We start from the raw sequence: 16,543 nt of genomic DNA, 5'->3' as shown, positions 1-16,543 counted from the left end.
TTCGTCATGTTTTGTTTGAGATATCATGTTTTTGGAGATATCTGGACAACCGTTTTGATTCTATTCGCTGTGGGGAGTCGAAATGACTACCTCGCAGTGCACTTCATGAATCCACTTATCCGCGAGCGGTAATGGCGGCGGCGGGCACAACCAACCGATTCGAATTTTGACGTTTCGTGGGGATCGCAATCGGTTGGCGCCACCGATCGGTGGGTGAAGGGGTGAGGAGGGGAATGAAACTATTTTGACTTTCCCCCAAGAAACGTCAAATTCCGAACCGGTTGGATATGCCCGCCGTCACCATTACCGATCTCGGATAAGTGGATACACCATGAACTCAACCAGGGGGCATGACACTTCATATGCTTACAGGAAAATATGGCATTTATCCGTTGTTAACCGTCGTTAACCACGTCTAACTCCTGGTCGAACTGCTGCTCAGTCAGCAGCGGCTAGCGACGGTTAGGAACGAATAAATGCTGATTTTCCGTTTAGAAAAAGATGTCATTCCCCTTGAACTTAACAGTCGAACTTAGTCTATGGTCGAACTGCTGCCAACATCATCGAACAAAAATAAAACCGAACAGCGGTCGAGCTAGTGCTGTTTACTTTTTCATTCGAACTTTATACTCCGAACCTGGGTGCTGCGAATAGAATCGAAATGCTTGTCAAGATATCTCCATCAGGCATGCCACAGATTTATCTGTATTATATACAGACTTTTCAGCATCTGTACAGATTGCGTTTTATATGAAATACAGATTTTTCTTGTATGGGATACAGATTTTTTACCAGAATTTTGTATGGGATACAGATTTTTGGACCGAAAATCATCTGGCATCCCTGATCTCCATGCACCGCTGTCAAAATATCTCCGTCGAACTGTCACAGCTCCAACAGCTACTGTTTTTATGCGATTCCACCTAACAGTAAAAGCACAGACAAACAGACGTGTCACTTGGAAGAAAATGCGATAAAAATCATCGTCACGCAAACATAATCGCCCAATGCTAATTATGCTGTGGTACGCAAATCTACTGAGTAGATGGCGGCAGTGAGCAAAAGTCAAACAGGAGCAAAAACGATGCGAGCGCCATGAGCGAGCGTTTTGCGAACTACGGAATATTCAAATAATCCGTTAAAAAGTGAAACGATGGGAAGTGAGTAGAGTGAGACGTCTGTTTGTCTGTGGTAAAAGTATTGCAACAACATTTTTTTCAGAAGAAGTCAAACAACATGACAAAGCGCACTGAATCACATGGAAAACGAGGAAAGCTCTAAAAAATGTTATGAGTGCATTGTAGTTATTTTATTATTGCTTTTTTTGTACCGTATTCGACCCCCTGCAGAAATTTTTTGTCACATCACAATATGTTCCCACCAGTTTAAGCATACATTGGTTCGTTTCGTTGCTAGAAAGTTTAAGCGTCGGTTACGCTTTTTGGGTGGTGCATGGAATAATCGGTTTGTTTACTTGCTACTTTCCTTGGTGTTTGACGTGTGAACAAATATTTTAGACGATTGAACATTTGCACGGTAATCTATAAAGCAATGCAAGATGCAATAACAACAAAACATTGAAATTTCAACCCCAAATTGAAAATGGATAAACTTTGAAAACGAGAACAATATTGGAGTCAAGCAAGGGCGTGTTTGACAATCGCACCAAGGATGGTGGCGGCATGAAAATTAAACGCTCGAAGCAAGGCTCGAAGTGTGTTGGTGCGTTAGCTAGCTTGAAAAATAAAACCGTTCCTATTCGCAGTACCGTATTACCCCGCTAATACGGCACCGACTGTAGTCGAATAACCGGGGTAAACTTTTAATTCGACAAACTGGTCACCCTACACCACGTTGCTCATTGAACTTTGGCAATTCTATTTTTGTTTTTGTTTTGATTTCCGGATTTGTTATGAAATATGTTTTCAACAGATGGTGCGGTGGTGCGAATGAAAAGCTCGCTCTTTTTACGATTGTTGCCATCCTCAGTCGATTCCGGTTGATCTTCAGGCGGTTTGAGCGTCAAATAGCACCCAAAATTGAACTTCCGGAATTAGCGTCTGCAAGAGGAGCTGCTGCGGGTGTGAGTATAAGCGCAATATTAAACTCTTTTGCATTTACAGTGTACATCGCTGTGACATTCCAACACTTTTTAATTCGACATGTGTCGAATAAGCGGGGTACGAATTAAAAAGTGTCGAATTAAAACTTGTCGAACGAGCGGGGTAAGACGGTACTCAGCTCCGAACGAAATACAACGAGTGTGCTTTTGTTAAGCCGAGTATCTTTTATTCGTTATCCGATGCTCCAGCATATTCGCATCCGTCGTTGTGGTTCCTGCATGGTCGTTGCCCAACTTAAAATCAATTTCAAAGAGATTTTTTGAAATAGCCCAAGGGGAATGACATATCCTTTTCTAACCGGAATATTCGCATGTATCCGTTTCTAACCGTAGCTAACCGTTGCTAAGCGAGCTGCTAAGTGAGCAGAAGTTAGACGCGGTTAGCGACGGCTAGAAACGGATAAATGCGGATATTCCGGTTAGAAAAGGATATGTCATTCCCCTTGAAATAACCTTTTAACAGCTGGGCAACTGCTTGACAGCTCCGCCCAGTACAAAATGTGACGAGGGGTGATTTGACAAAATATCACCCAGGAAATCACTCCCATACAAATCAGGATACAACCTTCAAATTGATTTAAATAGTTTAAATTTAAATTTAAACTATAGAGGACGAATGTCGCTGCTGTTCCCTTTGTTCTCGTTCGCAAACATGTCGGGTATCTATCTGTCAAACTTCATACTTTATCGCTTTGACACTTATAGCCCGGCCCATCTCCGCCAGCGAGAAATGTTTCGGCAGCGACGTAAGCGACATTCGTCCTCTATAGTTTATTATTGTCGTCGCGGTTGAAACCCGAAGTTTCCCAACACCCGACAATCGAATTTTCTCAAAATCCATACGTGAAACCTAACGTCGGACGTAGTGCGCTGGACAGCGGACCTGGTCCTCTATCCAGCGCACTGTGCCCGACGTACGTCCGACACAGGGTTTGGGAGAAACATCGATTTTCGCGTGTCAAAAATTCCGATTTTCAACTGCACGAACAATACTTCTTTTGTTCCCGGGTACCAAAATTCATGAACATTTGGATTTCGGCTTAGTTTAGCATGCAGATTCTTCTTCTTCTTCTTATTTCTGGCGAGCCGACACCGTACGGCATCAGCTCTAGTTTAACGTCCGCCTATTTCTGGTACTAAGCCTAAACACGGACGGTCAGGGAGACATCCACACACACCCGACACCCTACATATCGAACCCATCAACACATGGGCCGGGACCTACGGCTTTACTTCCTATCCGAGGGAAGGCGTGATCAGATATTTTTGTCTCAGAAATACCGACGGCGTCGACTAGGATTGAACCTAGACCGACTGGGGTGAGAGCTAACCACGCTTACCACTACACCACCGACGCCGCTATGCAGATTCAGATTGTGGAATTATCCCAATACCGCTAACGAAGCCTCAGGTTGTCTCCCGTTTGAACTAACGAGTCTGGATAAAACAAAGAGGAGAAACGTCAAAATTGGAACAGTCCATTTGCTGTCATCCCCATAGTTCCAATCGAGCAGAAGACCTGTCAAAACGACAAGGATCCGCCACTTTGGTCCTTCAGCACATAAGGCCATTGATGTCCTTCAGCACATAAGGCAATCTAGCGTTCATCACCCTTCTCTTTCAAGCAGCCACAGAAGATAGCAATTTTGTGTTCAATATTTTCATAGGGAAACGTTTCCGTATGAAAACAAACCTATCCACCTCGGCAGCGAAACAGAGAAAGATGATCAAACGTCAGATTGCCTTATGTCTCACTTTTCGTTTTAAAACTGATGCCATGTTACATTTACGGGAGAAAACCTGAAAAATTGTGAAGAATTCTGAGCAACACATCGAACGCAGATTTTCTCTCGTGATCTCTGTCTTGCCCCTTAAGCAAAGTTCGAGCGAGGTTCCAAATGGGGTTGCAAAAATCGGATCAAACCTGTATTTTGATCAGTCCTTGGCCTACCTGGCAGCCCTTCCGCTGAAATATTTCACGTCGCTGTCAAACCGGCTGCGAAACGTCACAACATCACCCTCTTCGGTGCGTGTTTTTCATCTTCCATCAGCAGCGCCTCGTTCATCGCGGAGCGATCCGTAACATTTCTTTCACGGAAAAATCCGTTTTGATACAGTTTTTTTGCGTATAATTGTTGTGTAGTGTTCCGCTAGACTGCCACCTCATCATGGGTATCCTGGAGAAAATCTCCGACATCGAGAAGGAAATCGCCAAAACCCAAAAGAATAAAGGTAACCTTTGCTCGTTTTGGTGTGATTGTTTTGATTCGGTAGTTGACCTCCGGATTTTGATCTTTCTCTCCGCAGCTACCGAGTACCATTTGGGATTGCTGAAGGCGAAGCTTGCCAAGTACCGTTCGCAGCTGCTGGAACCCTCGAAGAAGGGCGAAAAGGGAGAGGGCTTCGATGTGTTGAAATCCGGCGACGCTCGGATTGCGCTGATCGGGTTCCCCTCGGTCGGTAAGTCCACGCTGCTTTCGACGCTGACGAAAACGGAATCGGAAGCGGCCAATTATGAGTTTACGACGTTGACGTGCATCCCGGGTGTGATCGAGTACAAGGGGGCGAACATCCAGCTGCTGGATTTACCTGGAATCATTGAAGGGGCCGCCCAGGGCAAGGGTCGCGGTAGGCAGGTCATTGCCGTTGCCCGGACGGCGGATCTGGTGCTGATGATGTTGGATGCTACGAAGCCCAATGTGCACCGGGAGTTGTTGGAGTACGAGTTGGAATCGGTGGGACTCCGGCTGAACAAACGGAAGCCAAATATCTACTTCAAGATCAAGAAGGGCGGAGGCGTGAGCTTCAATGCCACTTGCACCCTGACCAGATGTAACGAGAAGATGGTGCAGACGATTCTGCACTCGTTCAAAATCTTCAACGCCGAGGTGCTGTTCCGCGAGGATTGTACGGAGGATGAGTTCATAGATGTGGTCACCGGCAATCGGATCTACTTGCCTTGTATCTATGTGTACAACAAAATCGATCAGATTTCGATTGAGGAGGTGGACCGTTTGGCGCGGCAAGATTTTAGCGTGGTGGTCAGCTGCAATATGCATCTGAATCTGGACTATCTGCTGGAGCACCTGTGGGAGCACCTGATGCTGATTAGAGTGTACACCAAGAAGCCTGGTGCACCTCCGGATTTCGATGATGGTTTGATCCTGAGAAGGGTGAGTAGAACTTTGTTTTGGATTTGATTCAAAAAATAGAGATACAGATAATTACTTCAGTATTAAAACTTTTAATTTAAAAGTTGATATTTTGCAGACCACACACTTACAAGTTTGTCTCTCATTCCTATCTAGGGCGTGACCGTTGAGCACGTGTGCCATGCCATCCATCGGACCTTGGCCGATCAGTTCAAGTACGCACTGGTGTGGGGCACCTCGACGAAATATTCTCCCCAGCGGGTCGGAATTTCGCACGTGATGCAAGACGAAGACGTCATCCAGGTGGTGAAAAAATAAATCAGGTAAGAGTGGTTCGCTCCCGGAGTGATTCTGTTTGCGCTCCCCCTATCCTCCATGATTTATGCGGTTTTCCAAACTACGAGCTGTTTTGTGCGACTGAGATAGACAAAGTGAAACCATCCAGGACAAGGAATGTTGTCGTTTCGGAATGATTAAGAAAACAGCGCACGAAGAAGAAGTGGTTAAATCATTTATTATTACAATATAACTATTATGTATCGAGAACATAAAAAATGTGCGATTTCCATTCATCCGAAAGCATCGCCGATTTATTTCGGAACGAGACAAATTGGACAGCTTAGGTTGTTGTTCTCCAACCACGAATCGATACAAGAACGATGAAATCCGTGACCGCATTGCAAAAAACTGTAGATGTCTCCGTTTGTTCCCAGTTTGGCTGTACATATGCTGCAGATTGCACTGATATGGAAAAGAAACGTAATATATACATATACTGACATTTTGCATTACGTGATTTGCTTTTTGGCAATTTTAGATAATTTCCCAACGTGGTATATCGTAGGTAGTATTTCGAACAAACATCTAGTCTCAAACGGGTGCAACAATTAGTATCTTCTGATTTAGGTTATAGGGTGCCTACTACCTGGAAAAACCTGGTAAACCGGCAATCCTCAATGAATTTTATTTCAAGCTTAACTTTACAAAACACCGTATGTCGCAAATGTAAACAAATCGAGGTTTTGATGTAAATGCATACAGTGATACGGATTCTATGAGTAGAGTTTCTTCTTCTCGTCAATTAGTATTCCAAAAGTTTAAAATATATTTTAACAGTGAAAATAAAAACAAAACGTAGCACCGAATTGTACTACTTGTAGATCTACTAGTCCCTACTTGTAAAAGTAGAGTCGCAGAGTTTACTACATTGTTAATATGTATTAAAAAGTTTTCGAATATATGTAGTGTTCGAGCATGAGCTTTGTTTGTAGTAAGAACTGTCAAAACAAATGCTCATAATGCTGAAGGATCTTACTGGAAGCTTGTGGTTCCGTGAAGACGAAGGAATTTGGATAACCATGCTAGAGAAGCTGACGAATAACTCCTAGATCTAGCAAATATTTTCGACAAGCTGACGATTCCGATAAGATGCTGCAAATTCCACATGGTCGCGAATGAATCTACGACATAAAGAAACTGGGAGTTAGGAACTTCTTTAGAAATACATCTTGGAATGCCTTTCAGGATTTATCGCATGATTTCTTCCGTATTTTTTCACGCCATTTTACTTGGTATTCCGTTTTCCCGGAGATTCTACCAAATTCCTGTCAGCATTTTTCCAAGATTCGTACTTTTTTCCGGAATTCTTCCTTGAGAATCTTCTACCGATTTTTCCTGAATTTTTTACGGAAATCCTATTGAATTTCTTCAGAGATTTTACCGTTATTGCTCCTAGTGTCCCACGTGAGATTTTTGCCACAGTTCCTCCTGTGTTTAGCCCAAAGACAGTTTTGTGGGATTTCCAGCAGGATTTATTCCGAGATCATCTCAAGTGTTTCTCTCAGGATATATCGATGTAGAAGATTTTCAACGATCCGTGCTGGTGTTTTTCTTAGAATTTTCCCAGAAAATCTTCCCGAGATTTGTCCTAGAGTTGCTACAGGAGTTATTACTGGGATTTCTATTTTAGCTCGTTCATAGCCTTCGCAAATTTTCTGTAGGTGTTCCATCCGGGATTTCTGCCGAAGTTTCTCCGTGAGTTTTTTTTCCAGAGTTTCTCCCTGGTTTTCTACGGGAGTTTCAGCTGGGATATCAGCATAATAAACGTTCACAGCCCATACTCCGGAAGTACTGATGATGACAAGGACGCATTTTACGCGCAGCTCGAACGCGAGTACTATCGCTGCCCAAGCCACGACGTCAAGATCATCATAGGAGATTTGAACGCTCAGGTAGGCCAGGATGAGGAATTCAGACCGACGATTGGTAAGTTCAGCGCCCACCAGCAAACGAACGAAAACGGCCTACGACTCATTGATTTCGCCGCCTCCAAAAATATGGCCATTCGTAGCACCTTTTTCCAACACAGCCTCCCTTATCGTTACACCTGGAGATCACCACAGCAGACGGAATCTCAAATCGACCACGTTCTGATTGACGGACGGCACTTCTCTGACAATATCGACGTCAGGACCTATTGTGGCGCCAACATCGACTCCGACCACTATCTGGTGTTGGTCAAACTGCTCCCAAAACTCTCCGTCATCAACAATGTACGGTACCGACGACCGCCACGGTACAACCTAGAGCGACTGAAACAACCGGATGTCGCCTCAGCATACGCGCAGAATCTCGAGGCCGCGTTGCCAGACGAGGGCGAGCTCAATGAGGCCCCTCTAGAGGACTGCTGGAGTACAGTGAAAGCAGCCATCACCATCGGGTACGTGGAACGGAATCGACGGAACGAATGGTTCGACGAAGAGTGCAGAACAGTTTTGGAGGAGAAGAATGCAGCGAGGTCGGTAATGCAGCAGCAAAGGACTCGACAGAACGTGGAACGTTATAAACAGAAGCGGAAACAGCAGACCCGCCTCTTTCGGGAGCTGTGTAGTGTCGGTAGCGATTGTCTCAATTGGCTAAGAATAACACTACGGACCGCCTGTTCCGTTGGTAAGAATCCACCAACAGGTGACCCCTAATTCATGGTGTGATGCGGCTTTATGCTTACCGTGCCTAGGAATGAATGGCTGGGGGGGTCTAATAAAAACCTAACCGCTAACGGAGCCTGTGGAGTACCAGGGCGCCCTCCACAGTATGTAGCCCTTACTGCGCTAACCGGAGCAATGGTGCAGTGGACCTTGTGTTTCTCCGAGACAATCAGCTGCCCTTCTTTAGTCTCACTTGAGGCTAAATAATGGCGGGATTATGAAGATGTTGTTAACTAGTTTAAATTTTCACCTATATGGTTCCGCATTATGCGATTTACACAGTGTATTCTGTGTATCCTCGCCTTTGGCGTTTTCCAATCTATACCGATTTGGTTTTATTGTTGCTGTTTTTTGTTGTGCTGTTGTTGCGAAGAGTTTAATCTTACCTAGTTTGGGTAGTGGCTACGGTTAGGATAGCTCAGATCAATCTTCAGCATAAAAGAACAGCAACGATCAATCTTTGCAGACCAAGTGGCCTTGGTACAAGAACCTTACTTTCGTAAGGGAAATTTCTATCTAGGAAACCTTGTGAACCCGGTGTTTGCCACTTTCAGTAAACATGAAATGGCAAACTCACGTGTCATGCCTCGAGCCTGTGTGCTTGTCAACAACACAAGAGTTGCTACACTCATCTCTGAACTAACCACCAGAGATGTATGTGCTATCACAATTGATGTATCTGTGGGAAACCTCAACAAGAAATACGTCTATTGTTCGGTTTATTTACCGCATGATGAACCATCCCCTACGGATGCTTTCAAACAAGTCATCGCATACTGCACTTCAAAAGGCCTTCCGCTAATTGTTGGCAGTGATGCTAATGCTCACCATATCATCTGGGGCAGCTCAGACATTAACTTGAGAGGCTCCTGTTTGATGGAGTACTTAAGTAGTACAGATCTTGCATTACTTAACATAGGCAACCGCTCAACCTTCATGGTATCTGCTAGAGAGGAAGTGTTAGATATAACGCTTTGCTCTAGCAGAATTAGTCACGAGCTGACCAATTGGCATGTGTCAGATGAAGAATCTTTATCTGACCATCGCTATATCTTTTTTGAACATTTAAATGTTACTTCGCAAACATTGCGTTTCAGGAATCCTCGGTCAACAAACTGGGATCTTTATACTGATTTAGTTGCAGCAAAATTTCATGGATATTCACCATCCATTGACACTCCAAGTGATTTAGATGATGCCGTTGATACTACAACGACCTTCATCATGGAAGCTTTTGAAGAAGCATGCCCTCTACGGTCTGTGAAGATCACAAGAGGAACCCCTTGGTGGAACTCTGATCTGGCGAAACTCAGGAAACAATGTAGAAAGAGTTGGAACAGACGACGTTCGGCTGGTTCGGAGGCTTTCAGGTCGGCTCGCAAGGCCTACAGGAAAGCTATCCGGTCTGCTGAACGATCCGGCTGGAAAAACCTTTGTACAAATGTTTCCAGCTTGAGTGAAGTCAGTCGGTTAAACAAAATCCTTGCGAAATCTAAGGATTTCCGGGTGAACGAACTTCGTTTGCCAAATGGCGATCTGACTTCCTCTGATGAGGAAGTTCTGGAATGCTTATTCAGCACACACTTCCCTGGATGTGTGGATATTACATCTTCGGATGAACCTGATGTCTTTTCTTGTAGTTATGATTCTTTTCTTCGATTGAGTGTGCTCTTAATAGCTTTGCTCCTTTCAAATCTCCTGGGGCAGATGGGATTTATCCTATTTTGCTTCAGAAGGTATTTGATTATTTCAAACATGTTTTGAAAAAACTACTTGTTTGCAGTTTTGCTACAGGGTATATTCCCAAATCCTGGAGGGATATTACTGTGAAGTTTATTCCGAAACTGGGTCGTGCGTCGTATGAAGAAGCAAAGAGTTTCAGACCTATCAGTTTGACCTTTTTTCTTCTGAAATGCTTAGAACGGATTGTGGATCATCACATCCGTGATGTTCATCTGGCCAACGTGCCTCTTCATGTAAACCAAAATGCCTACCAATCTGGTAAGTCCACTGTGACTCTTTTACACAAAGTTGTTTAGGATATCGAGAAAGCATTCGCTCAAAAGCAATCTTGTTTGGGTGTTTCCTTAGATATCGAGGGTGTTCTTCCAGGCTTCTTTCAGGAATCCCTCTCAGGATTTCTTCATTGATACTTCCTGTTATTTCTCTATTGACTTTTCTCTGGTTTCTGTTGAGGATTCCTCTCAAGATTCATTGGGAGAATTTTTCAAGGATTTTTCCCGGGATTCCATCCGACATTCTTTCAGATGATCCCGTAAAGCGTGACAAGCATTGTATGAGGTATACGAAAACCCCGGACGAAAGGTGGAGGGGGGGTCTAAAATTCCCAAATTTTGCGAGACGTACTAAATCGATGCCTCCCAATTCATTGATACCATCCGGGATTTCGGCATTTATTTTTATCGGGTTTGTTTTAGATACATTTCAGGATTATTTCAAGGATTGTTCGCGGATTCCTGTAGAGATTCATCCTGAGATTCCTTTCGACATTCTCTCGCCAAATTCTCTCAGCACACCTTCCGGCATTCTTTGGGGCATTTATTTCTCCAGACATTTTCTCCGGCATGCCTTCATTGAATTCGAATATGATTATTGTAGAAAATAGTGGAAAGATTTTCTTCAGTGCTAATGGAGTCCCGAGCTCTCCACTGCGTACAATGTAACATTAGTGTGTGTTGATGGACCATCGATTGTTTTTTCGAAAAACAATCGTCGAAAACAATCTATGACCCATTAAAACATCCATTCGCGGCGATTGAACCGTCAATATCAATGTAACATTGCCATTGGTCGTATTCACCCACTTTCATGAAGGGCATAATTGACAACTATCTATCCAAGTGAATGTTAAAGAAATCATGATGAAGAAATTGCTGAATTTCAGCAAAGTTTTTGCTGAGTTTTAGCACAACATTGCTGATTAACTGTCAAAATTGCTGGATGGTTCAGAACAATGAAAAATAATTGCTAAATGCAATCAAAACAAAAAATAGCTATTTTTACAATTTGGGTATAATAGAGACATACAATAGCAGTGATTGACAATTCCAAACTTAACTTGGATTGATTATTCATTCTTTTCTCAGAGTTTTATGGATTGTATCAATTGAGGTTGGGAAAGTCACATCTTGGAAGATTTCTAATGATACTAAAGATTTATTATTTTCATTGATATAACTACAAATAAAACTTGAACTGATTGCAGTCTTGAAGCTGCCTAAACTGAAAGTTGCTATCAAGAAGTTACATTCTTCATTTGTGCGCCTAACAATTACGATGAGTTTTTGTTTAGAAATTTATCTTAAGTTTCCGTCGATGATTCCTTTCGGTATTCCTACCTGGATTTCTTTAGAGATTTCTCCAAGAATTTGTTCATAGATTTCTTCCGGGACTATTTTATGGATTCCTGCCAGCATTTTTCCTGGGATTTTTAAACGTTTTTTTGGGTTTTATTCGTTGATGCTTCACGGCTATTCTTTACAGATTTGTTTAAAGATTCCTTCAGGGATATTCCCACGATTCTTTCAAGAATTCTTCCAGGATTTTATTGAAATTCTTTTAGAAATTACTTCCGAAATTCGTTCATTGATTCCAACCGGGATTTTTTAAAGGATTTCTTTCAGGGTTCCTTTTGGCATTCCTGTCTATAGTAAATTATAAATGATCGAAACTACATCAGGCCTTCCTCCTAGATTCTTCCTGGGGTTTCTCTCAGAATTCTTTATTCCTTCTGAGAATCTTCTGTTCGGTTTTCTCGAGAATATTTCAGCTGCTCAAATTTTATTGAGATTCTTCTTGGATGCTTTCATGGATTGATTCTTTCCGAGTTTCTTCTAGAAATTTCTCCTGGGATTTCTCCCGGGATTCCTTCTGTTTTTTTCTTGTATATTCTTTCAATGTTTTCTACAGGGATTCCTCCTAAGAATTAATATTTCAGTTTAAAATATTTAAATTTACTATGTTTAAGTTTAGAAGTAATCCCTCCAGGTTTTTCAGTTTTTTCTCCAGGGAATTATGTTGGGATTCTTTTATGAATTCATTCCAGGCTTCCTTCAGGAATTCTTCTAAGGTTTCCTTTATTGAGCCTTTTATCGCTTATTCTCAGGTTTCCTTCAGGGAATTCTATAGAGATTCCGTCAAGGATTCTTCCGGGGAATCCTTTATTAATTTCTCCCACAATTTCTCCCGAGATTCCTTTAGAGATTTAACCCGCGGCTTTCTCATTGATTCGAATTTCTTCTAGTCATTTCGCCCAGGATTCTGTCAGAGATTTCTCCCGAGATTACTCTAAGATTCCTTCAAGGATTTCTCTAGGAACACTTTCGGGATTCCTTCATGAATTCCTTTCGGCATTCCTTTCTAGATTTATCCTGGGATCCTTCCGGTATTCTCTTAGAGACGTCTTCAGGTTTTTTTCTCATCCACTTTTCTTGAATTTTGTTAAGGAATTGTTTCAAAATTCTTTCGTGGTTTGCTCCCAAAATTCCTTTAGAGATTTCCTGGAATTATTTCTGGGGTTTCTTCCGGGATTCTTGATAAATAAAATACATATTTATTTATGGGTTCTCTCTTACTAAAATAAAATAAAAATAAATATAATAAAAGATCCTAAACAATAGGAAATTGAACCCAGACACTCTCAACATGGTCTTACTGAATAACCATTTTTGAATTAGACCAATTCTAAAATAACTCCAAAAGTACAAGTTGTAGTTTTTGACTAGGCTATTGAGTTGTAAGAATTTGGACGGCAAAATCCAAATCATAGTAAAAAGGGAAACACAAAACGAATATTGTATAGTTTTCTTTTACAGGGGAACTTATCGAAAAAGATTGGAAAAATATCAATGTTACCCTGGATTACGGTATGTATGAGCATGAGCATGAGCATTGGTGACCGTACACTTCGTAGTTGCTACTCCGTGATTGACCTGAGCTAGTGAAATTGCACAGAGAACCAATTGGTTGGTGCTTGAGATTTGCCACCATCCTCAATGTATCAAATTTTCGTGATTTGTGCCAACGTAAGAACAGTAACGACATTCACAATACGCGCGACGTGAGACGAAACATAACACTAACATAATATCTTGACGATTGTAAGAACTATAAGTGTTATGTTTCGTCTCACGTCGCGCGTATTGTGAATATCCTCAATGTACACGTTTCGAGAGCTCAAACTTTATTGGGTCAATAACGGCGCTGGCCACGTCCTTACGGTCTACCGAGGAAGGGGAAGGAATGTTAGTTCGACAACTGTTGCTACTAGAGGTTGTATGTACTACTGGACCCTCCACAGTTGTCACGGGAAGGAGTTTTGTTAGTAGGGAGGGATTGATAGTTACACAGATCAGGGATACACTTTGGTAAGCGATGCGATCCATGCAACCGTACAGTATACACACAAATGTGTCACCTCACAATTTGGAAGAATGGTGAGACCATGAACATTTTAAATTAAAGTTTATGGAATGAAAAAGATTTTGCGTCACCTCGCAATTGAGAGGACTGATGAACCAATATGCTACTTGCCATGAAATCGATATATTGAAACAAAATATTGTACCGACACTAACAGTGACGGACCGCACAAACTTAGGCAAAATACTGACGCATAATTACGGATCAAATCAGTGTGGCCAGCACCGTAAGGTGCCGAACTGCACTGAAATACAGGCGAATTTTTTATACACAAATTTAATTGAATTTGGCCGACACTTGAAGTGACAAACTTTGGAGTTTTGTTGAGTAAATATATGAAGGATGGTTTTAAATTAAACTAACAGATGAATCTACTGCATCTTTCAAAGATTAACAAAAGCTTGTTCACCGATCATCAATCATTCATTCGAGCACCCGTCGACCTATCGCTAAAACGATACAATCGTGCGACACTATTTTTCGACACTCGCATGTACAACAAAGAACAACACAATACTGAACACTGAACACCCGCGCATCCTGGATTACGGTATGTTCTTACAATAACTTGTCTATACCACACTTACCCGTCAGCATCAATTGACCAAGATGGGTTTCCTCTCGAATAGGACGTTGCTGCGTACTGTAGAGTTTTAAACGTGTGTTCCACATCTAAAACAAAAATGTATATGATTTATGAGTTAGATTGATTCAACATTTCACCAACCCACCGGTATTGAATCCCATGTGCCCGTTCTCGATGTGAAACGCCAAACTCCAATCGAGCAAATCCGAACCGTACCGCCCGATTCGAAACGTGACGCAAACTGGACATCGGACCCTATTTTTACACTCCGGATGCACCGCCTTTAGGTGCGTGAGCAACGCCGACAAGCCGAACCCATCCTGGCCGCAGTGCGGGCAGCGGTAGATCTGGAACTCTTTCGTCGCACTATGTTGGAACTTTTGCACGAAATCATACTGCGTCGCGACGGGTTGCAGCGGGTGATAAGGGGCGTGCGTTTTGCTGAATGCTCCCCGCTGCTGACAACTTTCGCACAGGTCGTAATCATGGCAGCTGAGGCAGGCGTACCGGATTCCGGGGAAGTTCTGAACGCCACATACGTCGCAGTTGATGCCTTGAACGGGTAGAAGATGTTTCTGAAAACTTTACTAAATTTAAATGTTCCGAAACGATTCAAACTATACCTTCGTGAATTTTGCTCATTGTGTACGATCGTCACGCCGCTTGTTATTTTTGCGAGCTATATTGAAACTGATGACTCACAGTGTTTATCGCGCTAAGCTGCTGAAGCTAATGTAGGTATATGTAACGAGCATGTAGCTATCTACAGTACTGGACGAAATAAAGTGCGCATCGGCTGTTTTTCATACAAAATGCTCATGTTCAGGGGGTCGAATCTCAGCTTCTAATGCACCGATTGGTCCCAAATTTTGTCTGGACATTCGTAATAACTTGAAATTTGATCTGTGAAAAAAGATAATATTTTTGAGCAAAACTTTTAAAAATATCGTAAAACTCCCATTTCAAGAAAAATATCTAAATTGAGATTTTTTAATTATTTTGTAAACGGATTACTTGAAGTAAATGGTTTGTTCAGAAAAGTTGTGTGTTTCGTTAGACTAATCAACTTTGCAAAAGAATATATTTACCTTAAAATTGAAATTTCAAAATTATTCCAAAATCAAAATTTCTCAATTTTTCTTAAATTGGAAATTTTGCGATATATTAAAAAGTTTTGCTCAGAAATATCTTCTTTTTTCACAGATCAAATTTCAAGTTATTACGAATGTCCAGACAAAATTTGGGATCAATCGGTGCATTACAAGCTGAGTTTCGACCCCCTAAACATGAGCATTTTGTATGAAAAACAGCCAATGCGCACTTTATTTCGTCCAGTACTGTACATATATCAGCAGCGAAGAGTGTGATGTGAAACCGGCGCTAAACATGTTTGTGGGTTCTGGATATCGTTGGATTTTCGTGTACTTTTTGTGAGCATTTGATGCAGATGGGCCATTATATAAAAGAACTACAATTTTTCATAAAATAATGCGCTCGATTTGATATCCCAAGTGCTTGCAGGACATGTCGCCAAAATCTTTGAAAAACAGATGATCCAGTCTGACTTAACGCCGACCATTTGATAGTCATAAACTATTATCATCGTCGTCAAAATTACAAAACAGTCATAATTCAGCGATTTAACACTCTCGATTTTACCATGCCAGTGCACAGTGGTTCCATTTGTTCAGGGAGGCGGTCATAAATCATTTTCTTCGTTTTTTGAAGGGCAGAATCATTATAAGTGACCAGAAATAGCATTTTATGACTAAAAAAAGGATATTCCAGTTCATGTTCATGATCATCACTTGAAAAATATGAACTTTGAACATTTTTATTTATGATAAATGAAAATATCAATAAAAAAAACTTTATTTTGCACAGAAATTAGTAATCAAATACTTTTAATTATTATGAAGAGTGGGTCGAATTCTGAGGAATTTCTGCTAAGTATTGCACGTTAAAACATGTATAGCACGACAGTATCATAATAGATTCTTGTGTATAGAATCAGTATTGGCATTATAATTGTGATTTTATTAGTAGGTTCTACTGCAATAAAATAAATATATGAAACTGAATATTTTTTTTTCAGAAATAAGGTAGTTTGCATTGTCGAAACACAGAAAAAATCATCACATATCGAATTAGTATGTATAACTACAGTACCTAATGCCCAAAAGAGATAATCCTGAAACAATAGTAACAATAGTGCAATTACAGAATCAATTACTTCTGAAATTATTTCAAACAA

General features: G+C 41.5%; 2 protein-coding genes across 2 annotated transcripts; one reads left to right on the top strand and one right to left on the bottom strand.

Moving 5' to 3' along the window:
• Positions 1-4,144: 4,144 nt before the first annotated feature.
• LOC109405853 (developmentally-regulated GTP-binding protein 2) lies at positions 4,145-5,946 on the top strand. Its single transcript, XM_019678911.3, has 3 exons — positions 4,145-4,354; positions 4,430-5,295; positions 5,431-5,946. Exons 1-3 carry the CDS (start codon positions 4,291-4,293, stop codon positions 5,590-5,592), a joined length of 1,092 nt encoding a protein of 363 aa, XP_019534456.1. The 5' UTR covers positions 4,145-4,290; the 3' UTR covers positions 5,593-5,946.
• Positions 5,768-15,042, bottom strand: LOC109405854 (uncharacterized). The gene is made up of 4 exons (XM_019678913.3): positions 14,913-15,042; positions 14,435-14,842; positions 14,291-14,375; positions 5,768-6,015 (listed from the first exon to the last, which is right to left on the bottom strand). Exons 1-4 carry the CDS (start codon positions 14,929-14,931, stop codon positions 5,865-5,867), a joined length of 663 nt encoding a protein of 220 aa, XP_019534458.2. The 5' UTR covers positions 14,932-15,042; the 3' UTR covers positions 5,768-5,864.
• Between the last annotated feature and the right edge of the window lie 1,501 nt (positions 15,043-16,543).

Source organism: Aedes albopictus, chromosome 3, assembly GCF_035046485.1.
Source record: "Aedes albopictus strain Foshan chromosome 3, AalbF5, whole genome shotgun sequence".
NCBI lineage: Eukaryota > Metazoa > Arthropoda > Insecta > Diptera > Culicidae > Aedes > Aedes albopictus.
Note: the sequence above shows the minus strand (reverse complement) of the source record. Positions and strands in the feature narration are given on the sequence as shown.